Source organism: Eucyclogobius newberryi, unplaced genomic scaffold (assembly GCF_026437365.1).
Source record: "Eucyclogobius newberryi isolate DKJ021-1_F unplaced genomic scaffold, fEucNew1.0.hap1 SCAF_6, whole genome shotgun sequence".
Lineage (NCBI taxonomy): Eukaryota > Metazoa > Chordata > Actinopteri > Gobiiformes > Gobiidae > Eucyclogobius > Eucyclogobius newberryi.
In genome coordinates, this window is record NW_027316278.1 from 10,367,076 (window position 1) to 10,389,110 (window position 22,035).

The 22,035-nt window shown below is 41.7% G+C and overlaps 2 protein-coding genes across 2 annotated transcripts in view; one reads left to right on the forward strand and one right to left on the reverse strand.

Moving 5' to 3' along the window:
- Window positions 1-6,135, forward strand: part of adgrd2 (adhesion G protein-coupled receptor D2) — a 51,572-nt gene extending 45,437 nt beyond the window's left edge. The window contains exons 20-25 of the mRNA XM_072432777.1: window positions 180-221; window positions 333-386; window positions 2,409-2,556; window positions 2,728-2,786; window positions 2,880-2,910; window positions 5,948-6,135. Coding sequence (XP_072288878.1) covers window positions 180-221; window positions 333-386; window positions 2,409-2,556; window positions 2,728-2,786; window positions 2,880-2,910; window positions 5,948-5,955 — 342 coding nt within the window. The 3' untranslated portion in view covers window positions 5,956-6,135. The remainder of the gene's footprint in view (window positions 1-179; window positions 222-332; window positions 387-2,408; window positions 2,557-2,727; window positions 2,787-2,879; window positions 2,911-5,947) is intronic.
- A 5,980-nt stretch (window positions 6,136-12,115) lies between these two features.
- nr5a1a (nuclear receptor subfamily 5, group A, member 1a) overlaps window positions 12,116-22,035 on the reverse strand; it is a 21,201-nt gene continuing 11,281 nt past the window's right edge. Inside the window, exons 5-7 of the mRNA XM_072433543.1 lie at window positions 17,537-17,656; window positions 14,357-14,504; window positions 12,116-12,372 (exon numbers count right to left, since the gene is read on the reverse strand). Coding sequence (XP_072289644.1) covers window positions 12,119-12,372; window positions 14,357-14,504; window positions 17,537-17,656 — 522 coding nt within the window. The 3' untranslated portion in view covers window positions 12,116-12,118. The remainder of the gene's footprint in view (window positions 12,373-14,356; window positions 14,505-17,536; window positions 17,657-22,035) is intronic.

Sequence of the window (22,035 nt, forward strand, 5' to 3'; positions counted from 1 at the left end):
ATTCAATCTGGAGTTGCGACGTTTGCACCACGGCCGCGTGAATCGAGGTAGTGGAAAGCCATTCAGATAATAACGCACGCACACATTTCGCATCCTGCGCGGAACCACTAAATGGAAGCTGCCTGAATGCTTTTTGTGGCGCGCGTTCCTGTGCTAATGCATGCCGACTCTTTCCACAGGGCCTGTATATCTTCCTGGTCTACGCAGTGTACAACAGTGAGGTAAGAAGGCATTCAGTCAATTGTCAGCGCGGACTATATGTGTGTGTGTGTGTGTGTGTGTGTGTGTGTGTGTGCTATAGCTAATCAGTAAAGCTGCTTCTTCTGCTTTAGGTGAGGAATGCCATCAAGAGGATCAAAGAAAAGAGGAAGGCCTTATCTTTCACCGTGAGTCTATGACCAGAATGTGTGGCGTAACTCCGACTATACTTACAAAGTAGACGCCCGGGCCTTTCTTTAAGTTCAAATAAATGCATTTGTGAGTTGTGAAGTGTGCGTCGTTGTCTAGGGACGCGAGTAGGTTGCGTTCGCGTGACCTCGTGCTACGCGGCGCTCGTGGGTTAGAATCAAGATGGAGGTCAAAAGAAAGATCTGACCTGTTGTGCCAACGTTGCCACCGTTTAACACAGAGCTTATGTCGACGGGAAGGAAAAAGGACTCTTTATAAACTGTTAATGTAATAAAAACATCTGGGTTTGTAAACGAACATACCGTATTTTCTGGACTATAAGTCGCACTGGAGTATAAGTCGCACCAGCCAAAGAATGCATAATAGAGAAGAAAACACATATATAAGTCGCACTGGAGTATAAGTTGCATTTTTGGGGTGAAATTGATTTGATGAAATCCAAGAGCAAGAACAGACATTTCATCTTGAAATGCAGTTTAAAATAATAACAGATTAAAGAACATGGTGAATAGGTGTACGTATGCTAACGCTAACACCTTCAGCTACATGAGGCACAGACAGAACTGTGGTAAGTGTCTGGTATGTTAACGTAACATATGAACAGTTATTCAGATAACTATAGCATAAAGAACATGCTAACAAGTTTACCAAAGCATCAGTTTTACCCCAAATCACTAAATCCATTGAATTCTTCTTCCTCTGTGTCACTTCTAAACAACTCCACAAACTCCAGAGGAAGAGGAAGTGCAGATTCTTCTTCTGCGTCGCTTAGAGCCTAGAGCGCCCTCTTGTGGTTGTCAGTGTGAAAATAAAGAATAATATCACATATAAGTTGCTCTAGAGTATAAGTCGCACTCCGGGCAAAACTATGAAAAAAGGTGCGATTTATAGTCCGGAAAATACGGTAATTGGATCTGTATTTGTCTGATTTGAGCACTTTACTGGTTGTTTTACGACTCGCTGGTGTGTAAATACTTTAATACATAGCTCATTGTTTTCCCAACTTCCATCAACTGAAATGCAGAAACTCTGGGTAAACCTCAGATTTCCGACCTCCGACGACCTCTGGAACGACGCCGCAAACGTTCTGCTCTGGCGGTCCTATCGCACGTTATCTACTACTTATACATCTCCTAAAGCGTGTTCTCTTGCACAATCGCACATCATTAGCAAGCAGCACGTATTTGTATCGCACAATTCGTACACGTAAAATGCATATAAATCACATTACAAAATCAAATCACAAAATAATCAGTTTAAAATGTATTTGAGACGAGATGTATATTGATATAACACTTAAGAAGAGACTGTAACCCGCATTAAGTGGCATATAATTCATCTATTCATAAAAGGAACCATTCATGTGGTTCAGTTTGCCTCACGTTAAACCAATGCAGAAGTATTCTAATGTGTGACAAGTATATTTATGTATTTATGACCCAGCTGCTTATCAGGTTGCTCTCCTCTTTTATTTGCTTTTTGATATTGTTTAGGCTATTCTATCTCTATGGACGTTTTGCACACTTTCAACAAACACGGCAGATTTTTTTGTTTTTTTGCCGTTCCATTCCGAGCTCTGAAGACCAGAATCTGATCGTTTTTTGTCACTCTGAAACCCACGGATCATCGTGAATAGATCGCCTATAGTTTAAAATGGACAGGTTCGAATTCTATGGTGGAATTTGCTGTTTAGACGTCAAATTGCAGATGTTTAAATTTTTGAAATAGAAACCGGCACAAAGTTTGAACGTCTTCTCCGTCAGCATAAATAATAAAATTAATAAAAGACAAAATAAAATCGATATTTGTGCATCATACGTTTAGATATTTCTCTAAAAAACAATGAATCTCTGTCAGAGTTATACAGTATAAAGCCCTCCATCTGACCACATGACCAAGCGCTAAAAACAACACATGTTCTTGTCGGTTAAATAAACTGTCATGTTCTTTTCCCTGATGAAATAAATAAAATGACACGACTATGCAATGCTTTGTGGCAGAACTGTTCCCAGCCCGGCAGCTTCTTGCCATCCCAGCGAGCTCCCGTGACCTCATGGGGGCGCTATCCTCCCACTCCCTCCAGCCCAGAGACCAGCGAGACCTCTGGCCCGCCGAGCTCTGCATCCACATCTCTGGTCATCAAGAACGGTACAAAGATTCACTGTTTTCTTTTCATTCGTCCAGTTTTTTCCTGTTTTATTTATTTTTCTCATTTTTTGTGCCATGTAATAGAGCTTTGTCTGAACCGGTGCATTGTTGCCGTTGGCCTTGTATCCCTGACAGACTGATAACAAATATTTGCTATTGTTGTTTTGGCAGAAAGTTTCAGGAATGAGAGTTTTGTCAGTTTCTCCATGAGACCGTCGTCAGGGAATCAAGTGAGTGACAGTGGTTCCTCTCGACATGTTATTCTGCCGTTCGTTTTCTCAAATAGACTTGAATAACGTCTGATATTCGGGGTTTTTTTACAGGTTGTTCAGCTGACCGGATTCAAACCGTCAGGTACGGCAGAGTTTCATGGCACGTTCAATCTCGTTTAGATGTGATATTATTGAAAAAGAACACCCTGTCACTCACCTGGAGAGAGAGAGCATCTATAGAGTCGACGCTGAGGAAACACTGTTATCGATGGGGAATTTAAATGTATTTATTCGTTTTTTAGCAGCAGTAGTAGTAGTAGTAGTATTAGTAGTTGTTGTTGTTGTTGTTGTTCTAGTAGAAGTAAGGGGAGGAGGAGGAGGAGGAGGAGGAGGAGGAGGAGGAAGCAAAGTCCAATGTTCTGTCAATCACAATCAGCCCCACCCACTCGTTTACATTTAAATATTTTAAAATAAATGTATGTAGAAATAAATAAATGTTAAAATTAATAAATAAAGAAACGTATAAATGTGGAAAAAATGAATACATTTTATTTGTCCACACATGGGGAAATTTCGGTGTTGCAACGCAAGTAGATACAGAAGAAAAGAACAGATAACTTATAGAACGCTTTAAAAAAAACACTCTTAATAGAAAACAAAAAAAAAGATAACATAAGACAAAATAATAATAATAGTGGCAAAAGTAAACACTCTTATTTACAGCAGATGTATGCACATGAATATGACATTATTGCATATGAGTATGACAGTATTGCACATGAATATGACATTATTGCATATGAGTATGACAGTATTGCACATGAATATGACATTATTGCGTATGAGTATGACATTATTGCACATGAATATGACATTATTGTGTATGAGTATGACAGTATTGCACATGAATATGACATTATTGCATATGAGTATGACAGTATTGCACATGAATATGACATTATTGCGTATGAGTATGACATTATTGCACATGAATATGACATTATTGTGTATGAGTATGACAGTATTGCACATGAATATGACATTATTGCGTATGAGTATGACAGTAAATATGTGTAAATATCAATGGATGTGGAAAAAAAATGCATGTAGAAATAAATGTATGTAGAAATGCGTAAATCAATACGGATACATGTGAAAACAGGCCATAGCGGTATCACAGAAAGGTTTACGTAAAGGCCCTTTTCATGAGGGGCCCGGCTAGTTCCTGTTGCAGTAAAAGAGCAGATCTTCACTTCTCGTTCCGTTCATTCTCTGTAGGAATTAGCCAAATCTTAGCTCAAATAAATCCAACTAAAGCAGATGTGACAGACAGATAATCACTGGCAGCATGTTAAGACTTTTACGTACAATGTAAATATTATGTCACCGGCGGGAACCTAGCTAAAGCTAAATGCTAACATGCATTAACTTGAACAGGTTAGTTTAGTTTGTGGTGTTATTTTAACTTGATTACTGGTGTTGATGTTAGCATTAGCTTAGAGACTAAAGCACTTACTTTTATAAACATAAAGATGTCTCCAGGTGAAGTATTTACACGGCACGTAAAGGTTTAAACATTCCTGTGATTAACCCTTACTCATATTCATTAATTACTGATTTATTTTGAAAGAGATGGAGCAGGAAGTGGAGCTCCACATTTGTAAGGCAACGGTTTTATATAGTCTGTTTTATGAAAAGGGCCCATTGCTCCGTTTCATGCTCAAATACAGCAGGTGGTGTTAGTATTCTCGGATATTTATACAACTTTTGAGCCCTCGGAACACTTTATTCACCTCGTATCAGTATTTGGCGCGATGTAAGTCCTGAAGTCAGTGTTTCCTCTTGTTGATGAACAATGCAGGACAGAGCAGCTCTTCCCCATTGAAAACATGTCGAATGAAGCCGGGCGCAGAGATCACGACGGCCAAATAAACAGCAGCGGTGGTGTCGAATGCGCTCTTTGATTTCAAATAAAAGTCACTCTAAATATGTGCGATTGAAAGCTATAGATAAAACTGTAGATCAAACACACTATTTTGAATTGTGAGTCGCACCGATTTAAGAAAACTGTTTGGACGCGTCGCACTTTCCGTTTCGCTTTTTAGAAATGTGACTGTGACGTTCCCTTTATCCATTTTCCACTCTGTTTTTCTGTGTTTTGTTTATCCAAACTTTTTGCAAAGCACGTCCTCTTCTTTCACCACATTCACAAATAACGTCTTTGCTCTTCTTTTAGCTCTTCTTCTGTCCGAACCGTCTCTCGAGCTTTCATTCACCATTACTTCTACCGCGCTAAGGGCTAAATCTCATCATTTTAAAAACCTGATTCAGTCCCCACAATGTATTTGTCAAAATGTATCAGGCTCTCGCAGATAAAGATCTTTTGTGTTCCGTCTGGTCATGCAATAAATTAAAAAAAATCCAGGTAAACATTGCTTCTCCTGTGTTATCTCCTGCTCCTTTTCGCAAACGCCTCGCCAAGTCTTTATTTACGATTCATTTTCCAAACAACCTTGAGCCATTATTTTATATTTTATTCCACGAAATATTACATTGCCAGTTTTGTTTATCTCTAAATATTAGCGCCGATATCGATGTTTAGGCTACTTGGGCATATGCTACAAGAAAACACAATGGCGCGATCGACCTGGGAGGATTGCGAGAGCGATTTCCATTGAACGACCGTTTACCTGCGTCAGCCGCCGGCAGAAAAATACCTTTTGTGGCCGTGAATGCGCTCGGCGAACACAACAGATGGTCTCCCCGCCTCGACACGGAGGTTAAGTCACTGTCAGTAATTGCGGCTAAATTGTGTTCGGGCTAACGAGCGACGGGGGAGAAGTTAGCATTGCCGCTAGCGTCGTTAAGTGCGTGTCCGTATGTGCCGCGGGGTCTGGAGAGGTCACGTCGCCTTCAAGTGGTCGCGGAATGCACATTGTCGGCGGGCGGGGGACAAAAGGAGAAGTCCGTTCCCTTAATCGGAAAAACAGATCGGGCGGTCCATTCACGACGTCGGCCATTATGCACTTCAACACCTGCTCTCTCTCACCAGGCCTTTCACCGCCGCCTCCGGCTTTGTGCGCCGACACAGCCGAACCCGACATGAAACGCCAAAATCAGAGCTAATGCCTTGTTTTCAATTCCGCTTCTTTCTTCTTCTTCTTTTTTGTCCATTGTAGGTTGTTGAAACGCAGTGAAGAAGAAGAAGTCTGGTACTGTAAATATTTGTCCCACGGAGAGACAACAGACGAGGAAGTAGAAGTGGACGAAGCTCTTGAAGCTGAATCCAGCGTCCGTGTTCGGTTGTGAATGTAGAATAGGGCTGCACACAATGTTATGTACGCGTTTAATGTGTGACAATATGATGATTCGGATTATATCTGTGTAATATTATGCTTCAATTTGACCATTTGTAAGTTAAATTTCATTAAAGGTGCACTATGTAACTTTTAGATTCCGTCCGATGCTCATTCTATGGCCTATATTTTCGCTATAGCCGTTAGCATTAGCACGCAAAATAACGCAAATTATGAATAATCTAGGGAGTGTGAGCTAGTACCAACGGGGTCAAAGCCTGGTAAAAGTCGTTGTTTAGCGTGTAAACCTTTTGATGTTTTATTTAAGATCATGATTAGCATGTAAAACTGTCATCTGAGCTAAAGGCTAACTGACTTCATGTTGAAACGTCTTGTAATAATCTAGAAAGCACAAATGCGCCGTTTAGGTTAATTAGGCCTTCTGCTATAACTCTGTACTGGTTTCTGCTGAACAAACCTTCGTGTTTAACAAACCTCGACGGTTTCCTTCTGTCTCTGGTGGTACTGCTGTGTGTCTGGTCAGTGGTCAGCTGGTTTTACACAGATGTTTGCGTTGTCTTCCAACGTGGAGCGGTAGGACGACAGCGCCATCCACAAAGGGAGACGGCAAAACAGGGAAAACATAAAAGAAAGACAAACAAGAACACAGGCAAACAAATAAGACCACGGTAACACATAAGAGAAATAACAGAAAAAATACAAAGCAAACATCAGTAACTCACCCCAAGTAGAAAATGAAATGTACATAATCACTTATTTATCCTGCAACATGACTTTCAGTACATGCAAAACTGGCAGAGTATTTAATATGCAAAAAAAGAAAAGAAGTAAAGAATGAATATGAAAAAGAAACTTTCCCCTGAGCTACTAAGATGATCATTGCCACCTCATGGACCGGGACGACGCTAAAGTCATTGCTATATCTCATTGGGACTTTCCTGGTCAAATAAAGCTAAATAAATATTATTTATTTAGCTTTATTTGACCAGGAAAGTCCCACTGAGATTTAGAATATATTTTTCATTAGATTTACAACAAAAAAACTGAAAACTCCACCATTGAGATCCGGACACACGCTCAGCAGTCTGTGAATCGGGACGAAGGGGTACGCCTACTCCCTCACATCCGGGATACGGTTCTGAGCACGTTGGGCAGCAGATGGCGCTGTCGTCCGACTCGCAGTAACACCAGTGACACTTCCGGGTAAATACAGAGCAGCTGTAATCGTGATATGAATGAAGATCCCGTATTCTTCTTTATTCAGGCTTAAAAATGGTGTGTATGGACTTTAAAAACACAGAGGAGCACTTTTGCATTACAATTTCATGATGTCGAACAGGATTGTACGAACAGGCTCGAATAAAAGTCAATGCTGGATATGTTTTCATGTCAGTTTGGATGGAACCTTTACAAATCCGTAATAGAATCATGTAAAAAAGTGTCGCTTTGTGTTATTGTATATTGTATTGTTCAGTCTTATATTGTGCAGTTTTGTAAAATTCTAAGCATTTATATTTGCAGTCGTAGAAGCAGCTCTATTTTCCTTTTCTTTCCTTTTTTATTTTTTTTTGACAAATTGGAGAAGAAGGCTACATCAAAAATATCAATAATATTATGTTTTTCCTTTCAAACCATTTAAAATACTTCTCCTCAGTCCTGACTAAATACTTTTATGATGATTGAAGACTAATGCATTATGAAAAACTCATCTGCTTTGAGAAACTAGTGCGGATCACAAATACAGTTGGTCTGCTATTGGCGTTGTCAGTATGAAAGGACAAATACTGCAATTGTACCACGTTCTTTTGACACTGAGCGTAAATAGATTGTCAATTCGACATCGATGCATTTGTTAAAAGCACAATATGTACATTTTCTGCTCAGCTCGATGGAGATGGTACAATTTTGCCTTGAATACACCACAGTTTGGGATGAAAAAGTCATTTATGCTACGTTTATTCAATTACAGGTGTTTTTACTTGTGAAAAGTACTTTGCACATGAAAAATGAAATGGAAAAACATGCTTTTTTTCTTTTCTTTTTTCACAATTAACAAACACAGAACAAGGGCAGGATCAGAGGGGGAAACATTCAAACTGATACATTAGAAAAGCATCCTAAAAAAGAAAAAAGGTCCTAAAAAAGATCCAAAACATGAGTCCCATTCAATCCAGATTGTTTCAAATGTGTCCCTTTTCAAAAAACTTGTATTTTTACAGTAAATGGGCTCGCCTCGCCACAGATCTGACGTGTAACTCGTCTCGCTTGTTGTTTATTGCCAGAGCAAAGTGATAACATCTCCATGGAGGGAAAAGTTGCATAGAGCACCTTTAAGTTGTGGTACAAGAAGTGCTCAATTGTGTTACTTAAGTAAAAGTACAGCTACAGGAGCAAAAAATATATAAATACTCAAGTGAAAATAGCACATAAAATATTCGTAAAAGTATTGATGTATCTGTAAAGTTAAAAGTAAAAAAATTAAAATAGTTCACAGATTTTTAGAAATGTCTGTTAAAGCGTAAAATGTGGTGATTGTGATTAATAATTGTGCTGATCTTTGGTCAACAGTAGCAATTCCAATCAATTCTGTTTGTACAGCTTTGTTTGCTCGAAACTGAGGCTTGAACTCAAAACCGTTACGCAGCGAATCACCCTTCAGTCCAGTTCAAACACGTACAAGAGTGTAATGTATAGAAACCTGCTCTGAAAATGTAGTGTAGTAAAAGTACAGATACTTAAAAATATGACAGGTTTTTAGGATTTTCAAATTTTGACTTTATTTGGTGTACTTATACCTGTTGTACATATACATTATAGTTTTACACCAATCGAGCAGGTATTTGTGGAGAAAATGTGGAAAAACCAGTAGAAAATGACAGGAAGTGACATCACACTAGGGACACCGAGTCAAAGTTTATGCTTAAATTACACAAAAGAAACTAGTTTTTTTGATATTCTAAACATAATTCGGCAAAATAAAGTCGCTCTCGTGTTGTTTCATTCGTCAAATAAAAAAATAAAAATGTGTTTAGTTTTTCTCAGTGTTTGCTGGGTATTTCCCTAGTGTGACATCATTAATTATAAATAGGAAGTGAAATTATAAACCTAACAAACGAGCTCCTCTGTGATAATTATGTTTTGAATTTTTAGCAAAATGTGACATTATTATTGAGTCGTCCGACCTGTCAGAAACACTTTAAGTACAGTGGTTTCACTTTTATACTGTGCGAAATGTCAAACCAGTGACTTGCATGTGTTCAATTATACCTGCTTTTACACGCTTTTATTGTGGTAATCAGGAGGCAGCAAACTACAAGACAGTCCAGAGGAAACACTGCACGATGCTTTACGATTATGTAAGAGACACAAGCTGTAGTGATGGGTCTGGCTGGCCAGGCTAGCTCAGGATCGACGTTAAACTGTGTTCAAACTCTCTGTACGACTTTCTGTGCAATTATGACAGAGTTGTGTGTGTACTTTTGTGTATTGTTGTCTGCACATTTTGTTAACATTCTTGTACACAACCTACCAAACTAGAATGTTGTAAAAAATGCTTGTTTTTATTACAAAACAACGCATTTATGTTGCATTTGTGTTATCTGATGACAATGGAACAGGACTATCTGCAAGGTCACTGATCTCTGGCTGCGTGTACATAGTTTAACCGTACAACTAAGACGCTTTACGTTGTGTTGACAAAGCTCCTCGGCCTTTCTTCAATATTAAGACTCGTGTGTGTTAAGTCTGTGCGATGTACCAACGTGTGCAGAGTAAGTGGCCTCACACAAGTTTTGTATTTTTTTTTTTTTCACTGAGTTTTATTGGTTTGATGCTATTGCAATAAAATATATTTAACAAAAAGAAAATAAGTCGTTTGCGTTCTCTTTTGTGTGTATAAGACGAAAACACTCAATTTAATACTTAGTCACAGGGGGAAATAAGAGCTTTGAACCAACAAAAGAAAAAAAATAGCAACATTAAGTAAGGTTTTTTTTTTCACAGTAACTTTTGGGACAGAACTAAGAGGTTTGTGTGGAAACGATAGCGCGGTAGACAGACTTCACAACATAAATATTCTGTACAGAGATGCCCATTGGAAAGTGACGGCGCGTTAAGGCAGGCGGAGTGATTGTCTGCGGTCCGTCGGGGATGGGCGGAGCTTGTAAACTGACGAAGTACAGTGGCGGGATAAACACAAACGGTACAACGCCTCCTCGCGCACCTGGAGACGGGGCGGGGCCAGGTACGCCTTTCCCGCCGCTCCCGTGAGACAACGCACAAGGTAGTGGCAGAGTACAAGAGAATACATGTGTAGAGAAGGCCCAAACCAGCGAAACGATATCGAATGTTACATAAATTTGCTTGTGCTTGAACGTCCAATCAGAAAGCTGAATTGTGTCTTGGCAAATTGTCATTACATGATAGACGAGTACTCCCTTCATCAATATCTATACTCTTTATGTTTGTATGATTGATTACTGCATGTTTGAGTAGTACTGTGGTGTCCTGCGTTTGAGCGCTTGAGTGCTTTCCCCTACCCCCTGTCCCCGCCCACATGTAAGGTTACAACAATGACACTGCAAAGAAACGTGTAAATGTGAAGCTGCTTGTTCATAATGCCACAAAGAGACTATTTTCGATTATTAAGCAGTTTGGGATCAGTTTCCAGGTTCACACTGAATAAAACCCTATGATCTATGCATGTTATAGTTAATTACTAAATACCCCGCATAAAAAAGCATAACACGTCTTTGTTAAGGTGTATTTAAAAGGGCAGAAGTAAGCTTAAGTTAGGCTGTTTTATTTAAATTGTATTATTTGTGATACTAACGCCATATCACTCCTGTATTGGACTTTATGGTTCAAATTCAGCTGGTTTGGACCTTTAAGCAAAAGCAAAATATAAACTTGGGACAGTGGAAAGAGGTAAAACAGTCTATGTTCAGCAAACGATGTGGAGGACTAAGTGTGGGAAATGGCACAGGCTCAGTCCATTTGTATTACAATGTGCACAGTCAGAAAGTATTATGTTACATTCTCCTTCAGCTTCACTCTTGGCAACAACTGACAGTCAATAATAATATTTCATAATCCAAATCTAATGTTCAAAACAAGTGCAGAGATAAAAAGCAGTGCTGGACATTTCTGTTTAGGCAAAGGACAATAAACAAACGTGACCTTGGAATCATAAAGTTGCGTCAGTTTCCAAAATGTGAAGCTCAAAAGTCAAAGTGCTCACTCAACAAGCATCTTCAGGAAGCTAAATTAAGTTATAAATAAACTATAATTCAATTAGATATAATATATTACAGTGCGTCTATATTCTAAGATTGTCCAGGTACAATCAAGAACTTTTCAAAAGGATAAAATAAAGAGATGACTTGCCCAAAAATGTTAAGTTTTTTTTTTAGGTTTTTTGGCCCGTAGGCTTTATTGGACAGGACAGATGAGAGTGGAAGGGGGTTAGAGAGACGGGAGGACATGCAGTAAATGTTCAGTGTGGAGAGAAGCTGCACCTGGCATATGTGCTGTGCCTTAACCACTCCACCATCAGCAGCACAAAAGAAAATCTACTTTTCTAATGCACCAAATTGAACTGAATTTTGAGAATTGAATAGTCTAATTTCAATTCAGCTTTCAAAATAAATGCATTTTGAAAAGATTGGAGACAGTGTAAGCGTCCTTATAACTGAAAACTAAATGTGACCAAAACATGAAAAACGTTCAAACATTGAATATCTTTTGAGAAACACGGGGGAAGCTTTGGTCTGATATGAAACACTGTAACTCTGTAGCACAAAGTTCTGTCTCGTCTGTGACGTTCACATCAAATTTACCTCTCAAAAGATGTCACCTACACAGGTATTTTGAGCATTTTAGTATAAAATCCAGTTTTATTTTGACATTTTTATTTCAAAAGTTCAGACCTGCTTCACTCTGCAGGCCAATAGACAAAAACATTAAAATGATTAGGGATGGAGCTTTATAATTCCAAAGTGAAATTCCTTTATGTGAGCACAGTGCCACAGTCCCTCACACACATGTCCTCTTGGCGTGGAGCATCTCAATCAGCAGGTTGTTACATGGCACCTCTCCGTTCAGGTGCATGTAGCACAGGTAGTCCTCGGCCTGGGTGCTGAGGGCACGCAGCTCGGGCAGTCGCAGCAGCAGCTGACTGAACTTCTCCTGGGACTGAGGGTACGACGACACTGTGTACTCCAGCAGAGCCCCGTTCACCTGCTCCTGGACGCCCTCCACAAACGCCTGGTTCTCCAGCAACTTCACATCTGCACGGAGAGCAAAAGAGTATTGTATTATTCTCCAACCAGAGCAAACCGCACGGTGGTAAGGATGATTTCTATGGTGCGATTTCTCTAACATAACATCTATACATTACAGAACATATTCACTGTAGGCTTTGGACCGGCACAAACAGGATAATGGCTGAAGAATGTCTCACTGCACAGTCCTGCACTCTTTCACAGAGCCATGCGGACACTACTTCCCCTCCTTACGGGTCACATGACTCTGATGTCTGGGTCAAAAATTTAAAAAATGATTCTGTAAAAAATATCGATCAAATCTGACTGATATTAATTAATTCATTATGCATGTTTTAGTTTAGATTGATCTCACGTTATATACATATGGATGCCTGACACTATTGATCATATAAAAAGTCAAGCTAAGGTAAGTGGCTAACGCTAACAAATGTACAGATTTCGGTTATTGTTTCAAAGAATAAAACATAAAGAGAACTATAACTATAACTGAGAACTAGATTTGGTTAGAACCACTAGATGAACCGTGGTGGTGGGGCCTACACCTTATCACACACCTGGGACATTATAATAAGATTGAAAATACGTCAAAATAATGTCATTCATGATTGTTATTTTTGACATTGTATTATTTGATCTTTTCCCCAAAGCGATGGAACTACATTTCTCAGAAGTTCTGCGATACATAATGTCTCGTCCGTGTCCTCTTGTGCTCAGAGCTTGTGTACAATCTGCACTTACAAGCAAAGTCCCTGTCAGCCTATTGAAACCGCGCGGAGCGACTGAAAATGATGGAAATAAGTTATCTCCATCCATAGAAAACACGTACACAACTTTTTTGCCTCCGCATGTCATTCTGCTTATCTCCACCGCTTTGTGTGATCCGTGTACACCTCCACCTGAGACAATACGTGAACCTCGGCGTGGCGCGCATTCAGCTTCAGTGCGGCGGAGCCATCGCGGCGCCTCCATTCATCCACACAGAGTAATTAACTGTTTTCAATCCGCGCTCTGAACCATCTTTTCAGGCAGCGCCAGGGCAATTAAATTACCCCCGCGATGAACCTGACTGCGAGGATGAGCACAGGCAGCAGACAGCAAATATGCTCTACCTCCACAAGTGCTCTCCCCATTCAGAGGCGCTTTGTTCCCGGCCTCGCAGCACTAAACAGCAAACACTTCTGGGAAATATGGGCAAAGCGCGAGTCTGCTGTCTCCATCTGCACAAGCCACTGCATGAATGTCAGCCCGCGCATCCAGCCACACAGCCCCTCCATTACAGCTTCTTTTGAATGCCATTAGTGGACAATGGGAGGAGGAGGTCTTTGTTAATGGTGGCTTTTGTCAACCCTAGAAATTTAATTGAGTGGATTTATTGGAGAGGAAGAAAGGGGCTGTTTGAAAACACTTGTAACCTTATGGATAAATAGGAGCAGATAGGCGCAATTGTGACTTTTTTCATTAAAGGTCTGCAGCTATTCAGTGGCAGGAGACAGCATCAGTATGACAGGGAAGACGGACTCATTTCTGATTTCAACGCAGCAGTTTTATCTCATTTAGGAGTCACATTTGCCCTGCAGCGGTCATTATCCAATGAGCGAAAGGTTATTTATTTATGAAAACCAACAAGTTGAACCGAGAGTTGTTGGTTTGATCCTCGTTGGGAACACGTATTGTCATTGTGTCCTTGACCATCTCACCTTGTCTGTGTTTGAGTGTGTGATTGGTGAGAAAGAGACTAAAGGTTCCGTCCGCTTCGTATTCCCACTAAGTCACGCCATCTTGTTTGATAGACAATTGTGTTCATTCAAACTATTTATGAATTATAGACAGTAATTACAAGCCTGTGGAATCGACCCATGAACCCGAGGAAGATGGTTTTACATTATTTCAAGGACGTCTGGCATCAAATTTACCCAATCAACCACTGACAGGATGAGCTTCGACGACCAGAAAAGGTGTTGAATAAAGTGGTGAAGTGCGGACTCACTGGGGTTGAAGAGGAGCATGAACTTGAGACAGGCCATCTCCCTGCGGTCCACCTGCAGCGCCCGGAGCCGAGCAGCCAGCTCCTGCCCCCTCTGCACCAGGCCGGAGAGGGTGGCCTCCACCTGGGACAGGAGGGACGACAGCTCCACCTGGAAAGACACGCGTCAGGAGTCAGACCGGGGTGTGTCAGGGGGGTGTCAGGGTGTGTCAGGGTGTGTCAGGGTGTGTCAGGGTGTGTGGGGGGGTGTGGGGGGTGTCAGGGGCCTACAACGTCATCACTCATAGTTGTAAGAGGGGAATGGGTGACTGTAAAAAGACTCTTCACCTTCTCCTTCACCTTCACCTTCTCCTTCACCTTCTGCTTCTACTTCACCTTCTCCTTCACCTTCACCTTCTCCTTCACCTTCTGCTTCTACTTCACCTTCTCCTTCACCTTCACCTTCTCCTTCACCTTCTCCTTCTCCTTCACCTTCACCTTCTCCTTCACCTTCACCTTCTCCTTCACCTTCACCTTCTCCTTCTCCTTCACCTTCACCTTCACCTTCTCCTTCACCTTCTCCTTCACCTTCTCCTTCTCCTTCACCTTCACCTTCTCCTTCACCTTCACCTTCACCTTCTCCTTCACCTTCACCTTCACCTTCTCCTTCACCTTCACCTTCACCTTCTCCTTCACCTTCACCTTCTCCTTCACCTTCTCCTTCACCTTCACCTTCTCCTTCACCTTCTCCTTCACCTTCTCCTTCTCCTTCTCCTTCACCTTCACCTTCTCCTTCACCTTCTCCTTCTCCTTCTCCTTCACCTTCACCTTCTCCTTCACCTTCACCTTCACCTTCTCCTTCACCTTCTCCTTCTCCTTCTCCTTCACCTTCTCCTTCTCCTTCACCTTCACCTTCTCCTTCACCTTCACCTTCACCTTCTCCTTCACCTTCACCTTCACCTTCTCCTTCACCTTCTCCTTCACCTTCACCTTCTCCTTCACCTTCTCCTTCACCTTCTCCTTCTCCTTCTCCTTCACCTTCTCCTTCTCCTTCTCCTTCACCGTCTCCTTCACCTTCTCCTTCTCCTTCACCTTCTCCTTCACCTTCTCCTTCTCCTTCTCCTTCACCTTCTCCTTCACCTTCACCTTCTCCTTCTCCTTCTCCTTCACCTTCTCCTTCCCCTTCACCTTCTCCTTCACCTTCACCTTCTCCTTCACCTTCTCCTTCTCCTTCTCCTTCACCTTCCCCTTCACCTTCTCCTTCACCTTCTCCTTCACCTTCACCTTCTCCTTCACCTTCACCTTCTCCTTCACCTTCTCCTTCTCCTTCTCCTTCACCTTCACCTTCACCTTCACCTTCTCCTTCTCCTTCTCTTTCACCTTCTCCTTCACCTTCTCCTTCTCCTTCACCTTCTCCTTCCCCTTCACCTTCTCCTTCACCTTCACCTTCTCCTTCACCTTCTCCTTCTCCTTCTCCTTCTCCTTCACCTTCTCCTTCACCTTCTCCTTCTCCTTCCCCTTCACCTTCACCTTCACCTTCTCCTTCACCTTCTCCTTCACCTTCACCTTCTCCTTCACCTTCTCCTTCACCTTCACCTTCTCCTTCACCTTCTCCTTCACCTTCAACTTCACCTTCACCTTCTCCTTCACCTTCACCTTCTCCTTCTCCTACACCTTCTCCTTCACCTTCTCCAGCTCCTCTCTCATTGGTATCGCCACGCCAACCACAGCGTTACCATTCTGTCTGTCAGTGTCTGAAAGTCCCACAGGATCTTGGCTCGGTCGTTCTCTTCCACCTTTGACCTCGGGGTTTTCAGTCCACGCTTCACACCGATGGCAGTGTGTAGCTTTTATAATGTTCTTGTTGAATATAACCACAGATTCAGGTTATTCTACATCGCCATGGAAACAACCATGACCTTTTGTGACCCTTGACATCTCTGAACCATTTCGTGTTATGAACATCTTGGCAATTGTGTGAATAAAATGATGGGTAAATTAAACTAAACACAACACAAGTGTATTTTTGATGATGCAAAACCATGACAACATGCAAAATATGTCCTTTCTGATGATGGTAGAAAAGCTCTAAAGAAGTATGATCATTTATTTACAACTTAAATATGACGGAAGGTTAATATGTTGCAGAGGTTAGACAGGATGTTCACAGCAAATAAAAAGGTGGCCAGTGAATGAATGATGTGATAAGATAATACTATATAGAGTGTGCCACGGCCTGAGGAAAGAGTGAGCACTTTTACCTCAACAAATTTCACACTATATTTCAAATTATTCATATTTTGCTGCATTTTGATATTCAGGAAACCACATTTAACTTTATGTATTCAGTAAAAACACTTGAAAAAACACTGAATGGCTTGTATGTGGCGACCACCAAATGAAAACCAACCAAACGTGGGACAACACTTCTGTTCAAGCGGAACAAACGAGTGCTAATGTCAATATTACAGGCTGATATAGAACTATCAAACTAAACATAATCCTCTACATTAGTCCAGATACAATCCAACATCTGCAAAGGCCAGTCATTGCTTCTCCAGACACATTTGCCTCTGCACATAATGCCATTTTAAGTCATCATAATGGGCTTGTGGCGTGAGCTGATCACTTCTCATCTGCAAAGTCCAGTTATGCTCAAATCCTGCAGAAAAACCACTTATAAAGCCCATTGTTCGATACAAAACTGGACTGAGCAGCCTGTCGCGACTCGTCAGCGTTTTAACCTTTACACAATGAGGCGGTTTCATTTGGTGAGGGGCCGCGGGAAAGTCTTCACTCGTGGATTCTTAGCGCGCGTCAATGTCAGAGGAACGATTTTTCAGGTTAGACTTGAGTGAACCGAGCAGAAACGAGAGTGCACCCGGGTCGCGGCGGCCAGAGGTGAGCCGCTCTGCCCCGGTTGGCCTCGCGCCCCTTCCCGGGACACGCCGGAGCAAGAGCGGGCGCCTTGGACAATGTCGCCCACTCTGAGACGCTGTCAGGTGGAAAGCGCGCGGGGAGAAAAATGCCTGTGTTTCTCCGTCACGGCTCTTAAAACACCTCCTTCCCTCACGGTTCCAAAATGAGGCCCTTTAATAACGCCGCGGACGGTTTCTCGCCCGCTGTAAATGAAGCTGGAGATGAATGAGGGCCCGTGTGCTCTGTGCGCGCGGGAGGGGTGTGTGTGGGAGTGCAGGCAGTTACCTCCTGGCCCGTGACCAGCAGGACACTGTCTTCCTTTGCGTGTTGCGCTTGTCTGAAAATGTGGTCCAGAATCAGGAGCTCGGACCAGCAGTTGTGGAGCAGCTTCATTTGGTCTCCCACCTGCACACACAGAACATTAAGCATGAAACATTTACAGAGGCTTGGATGATTCATCGGTTGCTTTATTAAATGTTGACCAGTCGGCGTCTCATTCTCAAGCATTCTTAAGCATAAAGTACTTTGCAACGCGTCAGACAGAGCCCAACACTTTCTCTTTTCATATCCACGAGTAATGAGAGTATTTAGATGCATTATTTAAATAGGTGGGAGTAAATACATGTAATATCCACTGTATTTCACTGCTAGTATGTGCCAGTAGTAGCAGGGTCGGTGACAGTTGAGTATCAAGAGTAGTAATTGCAGTAGTAGAAATAAAGTAGTATCAATGTACACATTACTGCAAGGAAAACTCAAACTCAAAATTGGACCTAAACTAGGACGAAACCACAACTGAACCTGGACCAGATCAAGACTAAACAAAGACTAGAACAGGACTAAACCAAGTCCACATCAGGACAATTTAGTGTTGCTGTAACAAACTTGGAAAACTTCCACTTCTGAAAGCTGTAAATCACATTCAACTAATCATTTCATGTCTCTCCCAGACGCCACATTTGTGCCAGAGCGAGATATTAAAACATGCTCTGTTCATGTGCTCTGGTCCAGGGGGCGTGTCGGGTCGGGCCCCTCCCTCCATGCTGCACAGAAGGACACAGCTGTGATGTCCCAGGCCCCAGCTGCCAACGGGCCCATACAAACATCCATCTGACAGGGGCCCGGTTACACAAACGCTTTATTAAAGAAGACATATTCTGGTGTCTTTATTCAGGAGAATAAAGATCTCACAAACATGCACAAAAAACCCTAAAAACCTCAAGTAGATAAACGAGATGGTCTCCTTTTCCATGTCTCCTTTTCCATGTCTCCTTTTCCATGTCTCCTTTTCCATGTCTCCTTTTCCATGTCTCCTTTACAGAAAATACATTTTAAAATAGATAAATGAATAAAAGGTGTTGCAACGTAACAGCTGTTGGGGTTTAGACAGTGATGTCACATGTGCTCTTGGATGGAGCTCACAGACATGTTCACTAAACGCACTATGTCACTTTTATGGTTGGAAGTATGCTGCCCATTTGTCTCCATGGAGAGGTTATCGATTATCTGTAATGTTGCACAATATGGCATTAAATACATCTATCTCCTTGGAGACAAGCAGGTGACGCCCAGAGTCCATGTTACAGGTCAGATCTGTGGTTACAGTGCATAGTTCACCTTTAACCATAATGGAAATAAAACATCCCCGAACAACTTAAAGCACTTAACATTGTGTATCCATAATAATCAATCATTAAATCCTCCTTAATGACTATGACTCATGCCCATCTCACTGACTGGATGGTTTGTTCCTGAATGTGAGCGAGCTGCAGCCGCCTGGACTGCGACGCCTCTGAGCCGCTCGTCTCTCTTGTGAATATGTTGCTGCTGCTCGAGCTGTGTGCCCACGATGATGGGGCTAAAAGGTGCTCTTTGGGGGCCGCGCTCTCCTCTCGCCCGCCGCGGTGGAGGAGGTCTGGGCTGAGAGCCACAAAGGACCGGGTGAAGGAAGTCTCGGAGGTCTCGGCGACCTCCGAGACTTCCTCTCCAAAAGGAGCTACAACGGCCAAAAAACACCTTAAAAAAAAAAACCTCAGACGTGCTGGAACGGCTCGTCTCGCTCCCACAGTCCGTCTGCCACTGGAGTTGTATTCATTGTATGTTGAACTCTAATCCTATGGTAACGTTTCTACAACATCTGTGTATTTACTTTGAAGCTGTGTGAAGCCGCAAATAACACTTTCATTTCCAAGGAATCTTACATCGGGCTTGAACATGTGTCTGTGTGTCCTGATTTTAGGTGGAAAACTGTGATATTTTAATACTTTATGAGTTCTGTTCATTTAAAATCAAATGGTCTCTGCCTTACAATTCAAACTGAGTCAAAATGAAGACGTAACAGTGACAAAAAAGAGCATAATAGAGCAAAATCATGCCTTAAATGTGTCTATTTCACAATCATTTCTCAGATGCAAAACCGTAGATTTATTGTTGAAGTGGATTATTGCGATCTGAATTCAAATCAATAGAGAGAACTAACTAAAGTGTAAATTATGAATAAGAATGACTGTAACTATGCAGAGAAAGAGATAATGCCGGGACAGAAAGAGGAAGCGTTGTTTCACTTGATGACGTGAGCGTTTCCTTCCAGAATGACCACAAATAGCACCGGTCAGAACTGCACTAAAAGCCCCAGCATAAAACAACCGGCCTTCTCATATTCAAACACTACAGTTATCTATCATAACTAGGGCTGAAACAACTTAATCAATCAATCGCAACTGATCAATTATTCAGATAAACGTCAACTATTAACACCAGTGATTGAATTATCTTTGCACAGACCACACTCTTCTGAGAAAAGAGGTTTTATGACTCAGACAGAGCAGGGATTACGCCAAAAACACAAAGGAAACGTGAACATTTAGTGTTTTTGATCCAAAGCCTGAACTTAACGCGTCGTCTGGGGTGAAATTTAATACAAAATGAATAAATAATCTGACATTTACAGGTATTTTGTGATCAATTCATGGGAAGAATGGTCACTAGACTCATAGATTAGTAAAATATTGTTAGTTGATCGTATTGGCTTCATCCAGATGCCCTTCCACATGTAATCCTCCATTTGCCAGGGCTAGGGACCGACACAGAAGCACTTATTTTTGGCAAAACGACAAAATAAACACTTTGCATAGATCTACTTTGTCACCAGAAGTATTTATTATTCTATTTCTATGCAGTATTTTGGTGTAGTTTTCAAATACATAAGAAGGCCTTTGGGGCTTTTGTCTGCTCCGTACTTATACTATACTTAAGCTTACGTATGTCACCGTTTAAGAAAATAAAACAGCGGAACAAAGTAAGTAAAGAGCATAACTCGATCTGTCAGTCTGAATACAGCATGGAGCGGTTTAACGAGAAGAGAAAACGATCATAATGCGGTTAAAAGCCCCAGGCATCGTTCAAAAGTGCATTATTATGTGTCTTTACCGGATGTAATGTCATTTACAAGTATCCATCTTGCATTTATTGTATTACACGTGGTGGATAGATGAGTTTATTGCCATAGTGCGGAACATCGAAGGCAAAGAAATGGCAAAATACACAATAACAACATGGAAACAATAAAACGATGGGATATTTACCGCACTTTTTAAACATCTTTACTCAAAAGTCAAGTAAATGCATCATTCGAGGGTGGAAATAAGGACTCAAAAAGCAGATCCAACCACGGAAACAGAGCTATGAAAGTCAACGACCGTCAGCATTTTAGAAACAGTTCAAACCGCCCCAAAAATGTCCCGCGCCTCACGCTTCATTTCGCCACAATTTGAGCGACAATAAAACAATTTAGCCTCGCCGTCTTGGTGAGCCTTCGACGCCTCGTCCCGGTGAATGCGGGGACGGCGATCAATAGCCTCTCTGCGAACAATAATACAGTGTGGAAACAGGGCCGGCTCGGAGCGGCGGTGCAGAGCTGACATTCCCTTCTTATCGTCCACGAAGAATGTAATTATCCAGCCGCTTTTACCGACCGCGGGAGGATTTCTCGGCGAAAAAATAAATGATAGTTGCAGCTTTGTTCTCACTGTCCACACTGTGCGGCGCATGTGTGTGGAGGGAAAGGCTTTTAAATGTGGGAGAAATGCAATCGAATGCCAAAAACGTGACATTGCGCCGCTTTGCGAGAGGCGAACGCGGCGCGATTATGGGGGAAGTATCGATACTGCGCTGTTGTCCGGCACAATAATCGATATTAAAACCAAAGTAAATACAGCGGGCGTCTCCATCGGACAGAAATGTACTGTTTTTAAAATGAAAACGTTTGAAAAAAGGTGTGATTTATTCATGGTTTTCCTCATTCAGTCCAAATTATCCTCGATTTACTCTCAGTTTTGTCTCGGTTAAGTTTCTATTTTAATTTAACTGAATTTATTGTGTTTACACTGTTCACAACAATTAAGCGACTGGTCAAAATAAATGTGGTATTTCGATATTTTGATAATCGACTGCTCTGTACCGCACGGACTCTAAAGGAACAACTCTTTTACAACAAAGACGGCGCCAATATTACATCGAAATGTCCAAAAAGAATAGGTCGAATATCGCTAGAATTCCCAATCTGGTGCAGTGGTACGGCGTTTGCCCACTAACCCAAAGGTGAACGGTTTAATCCACTTAATACTTTCATTGTGTTGTGCATGTGTGGAGTGGCTTTATTTATCCAGGCTTGGAACTAGCACTAAAAGAACATAAACGTAATGTATTATCATTTGCTTTAGGCTCCGAGTCACTGACAAGCAACTTTGATGATCTAAAATGCAAATAATACAGCTACTTTGTGT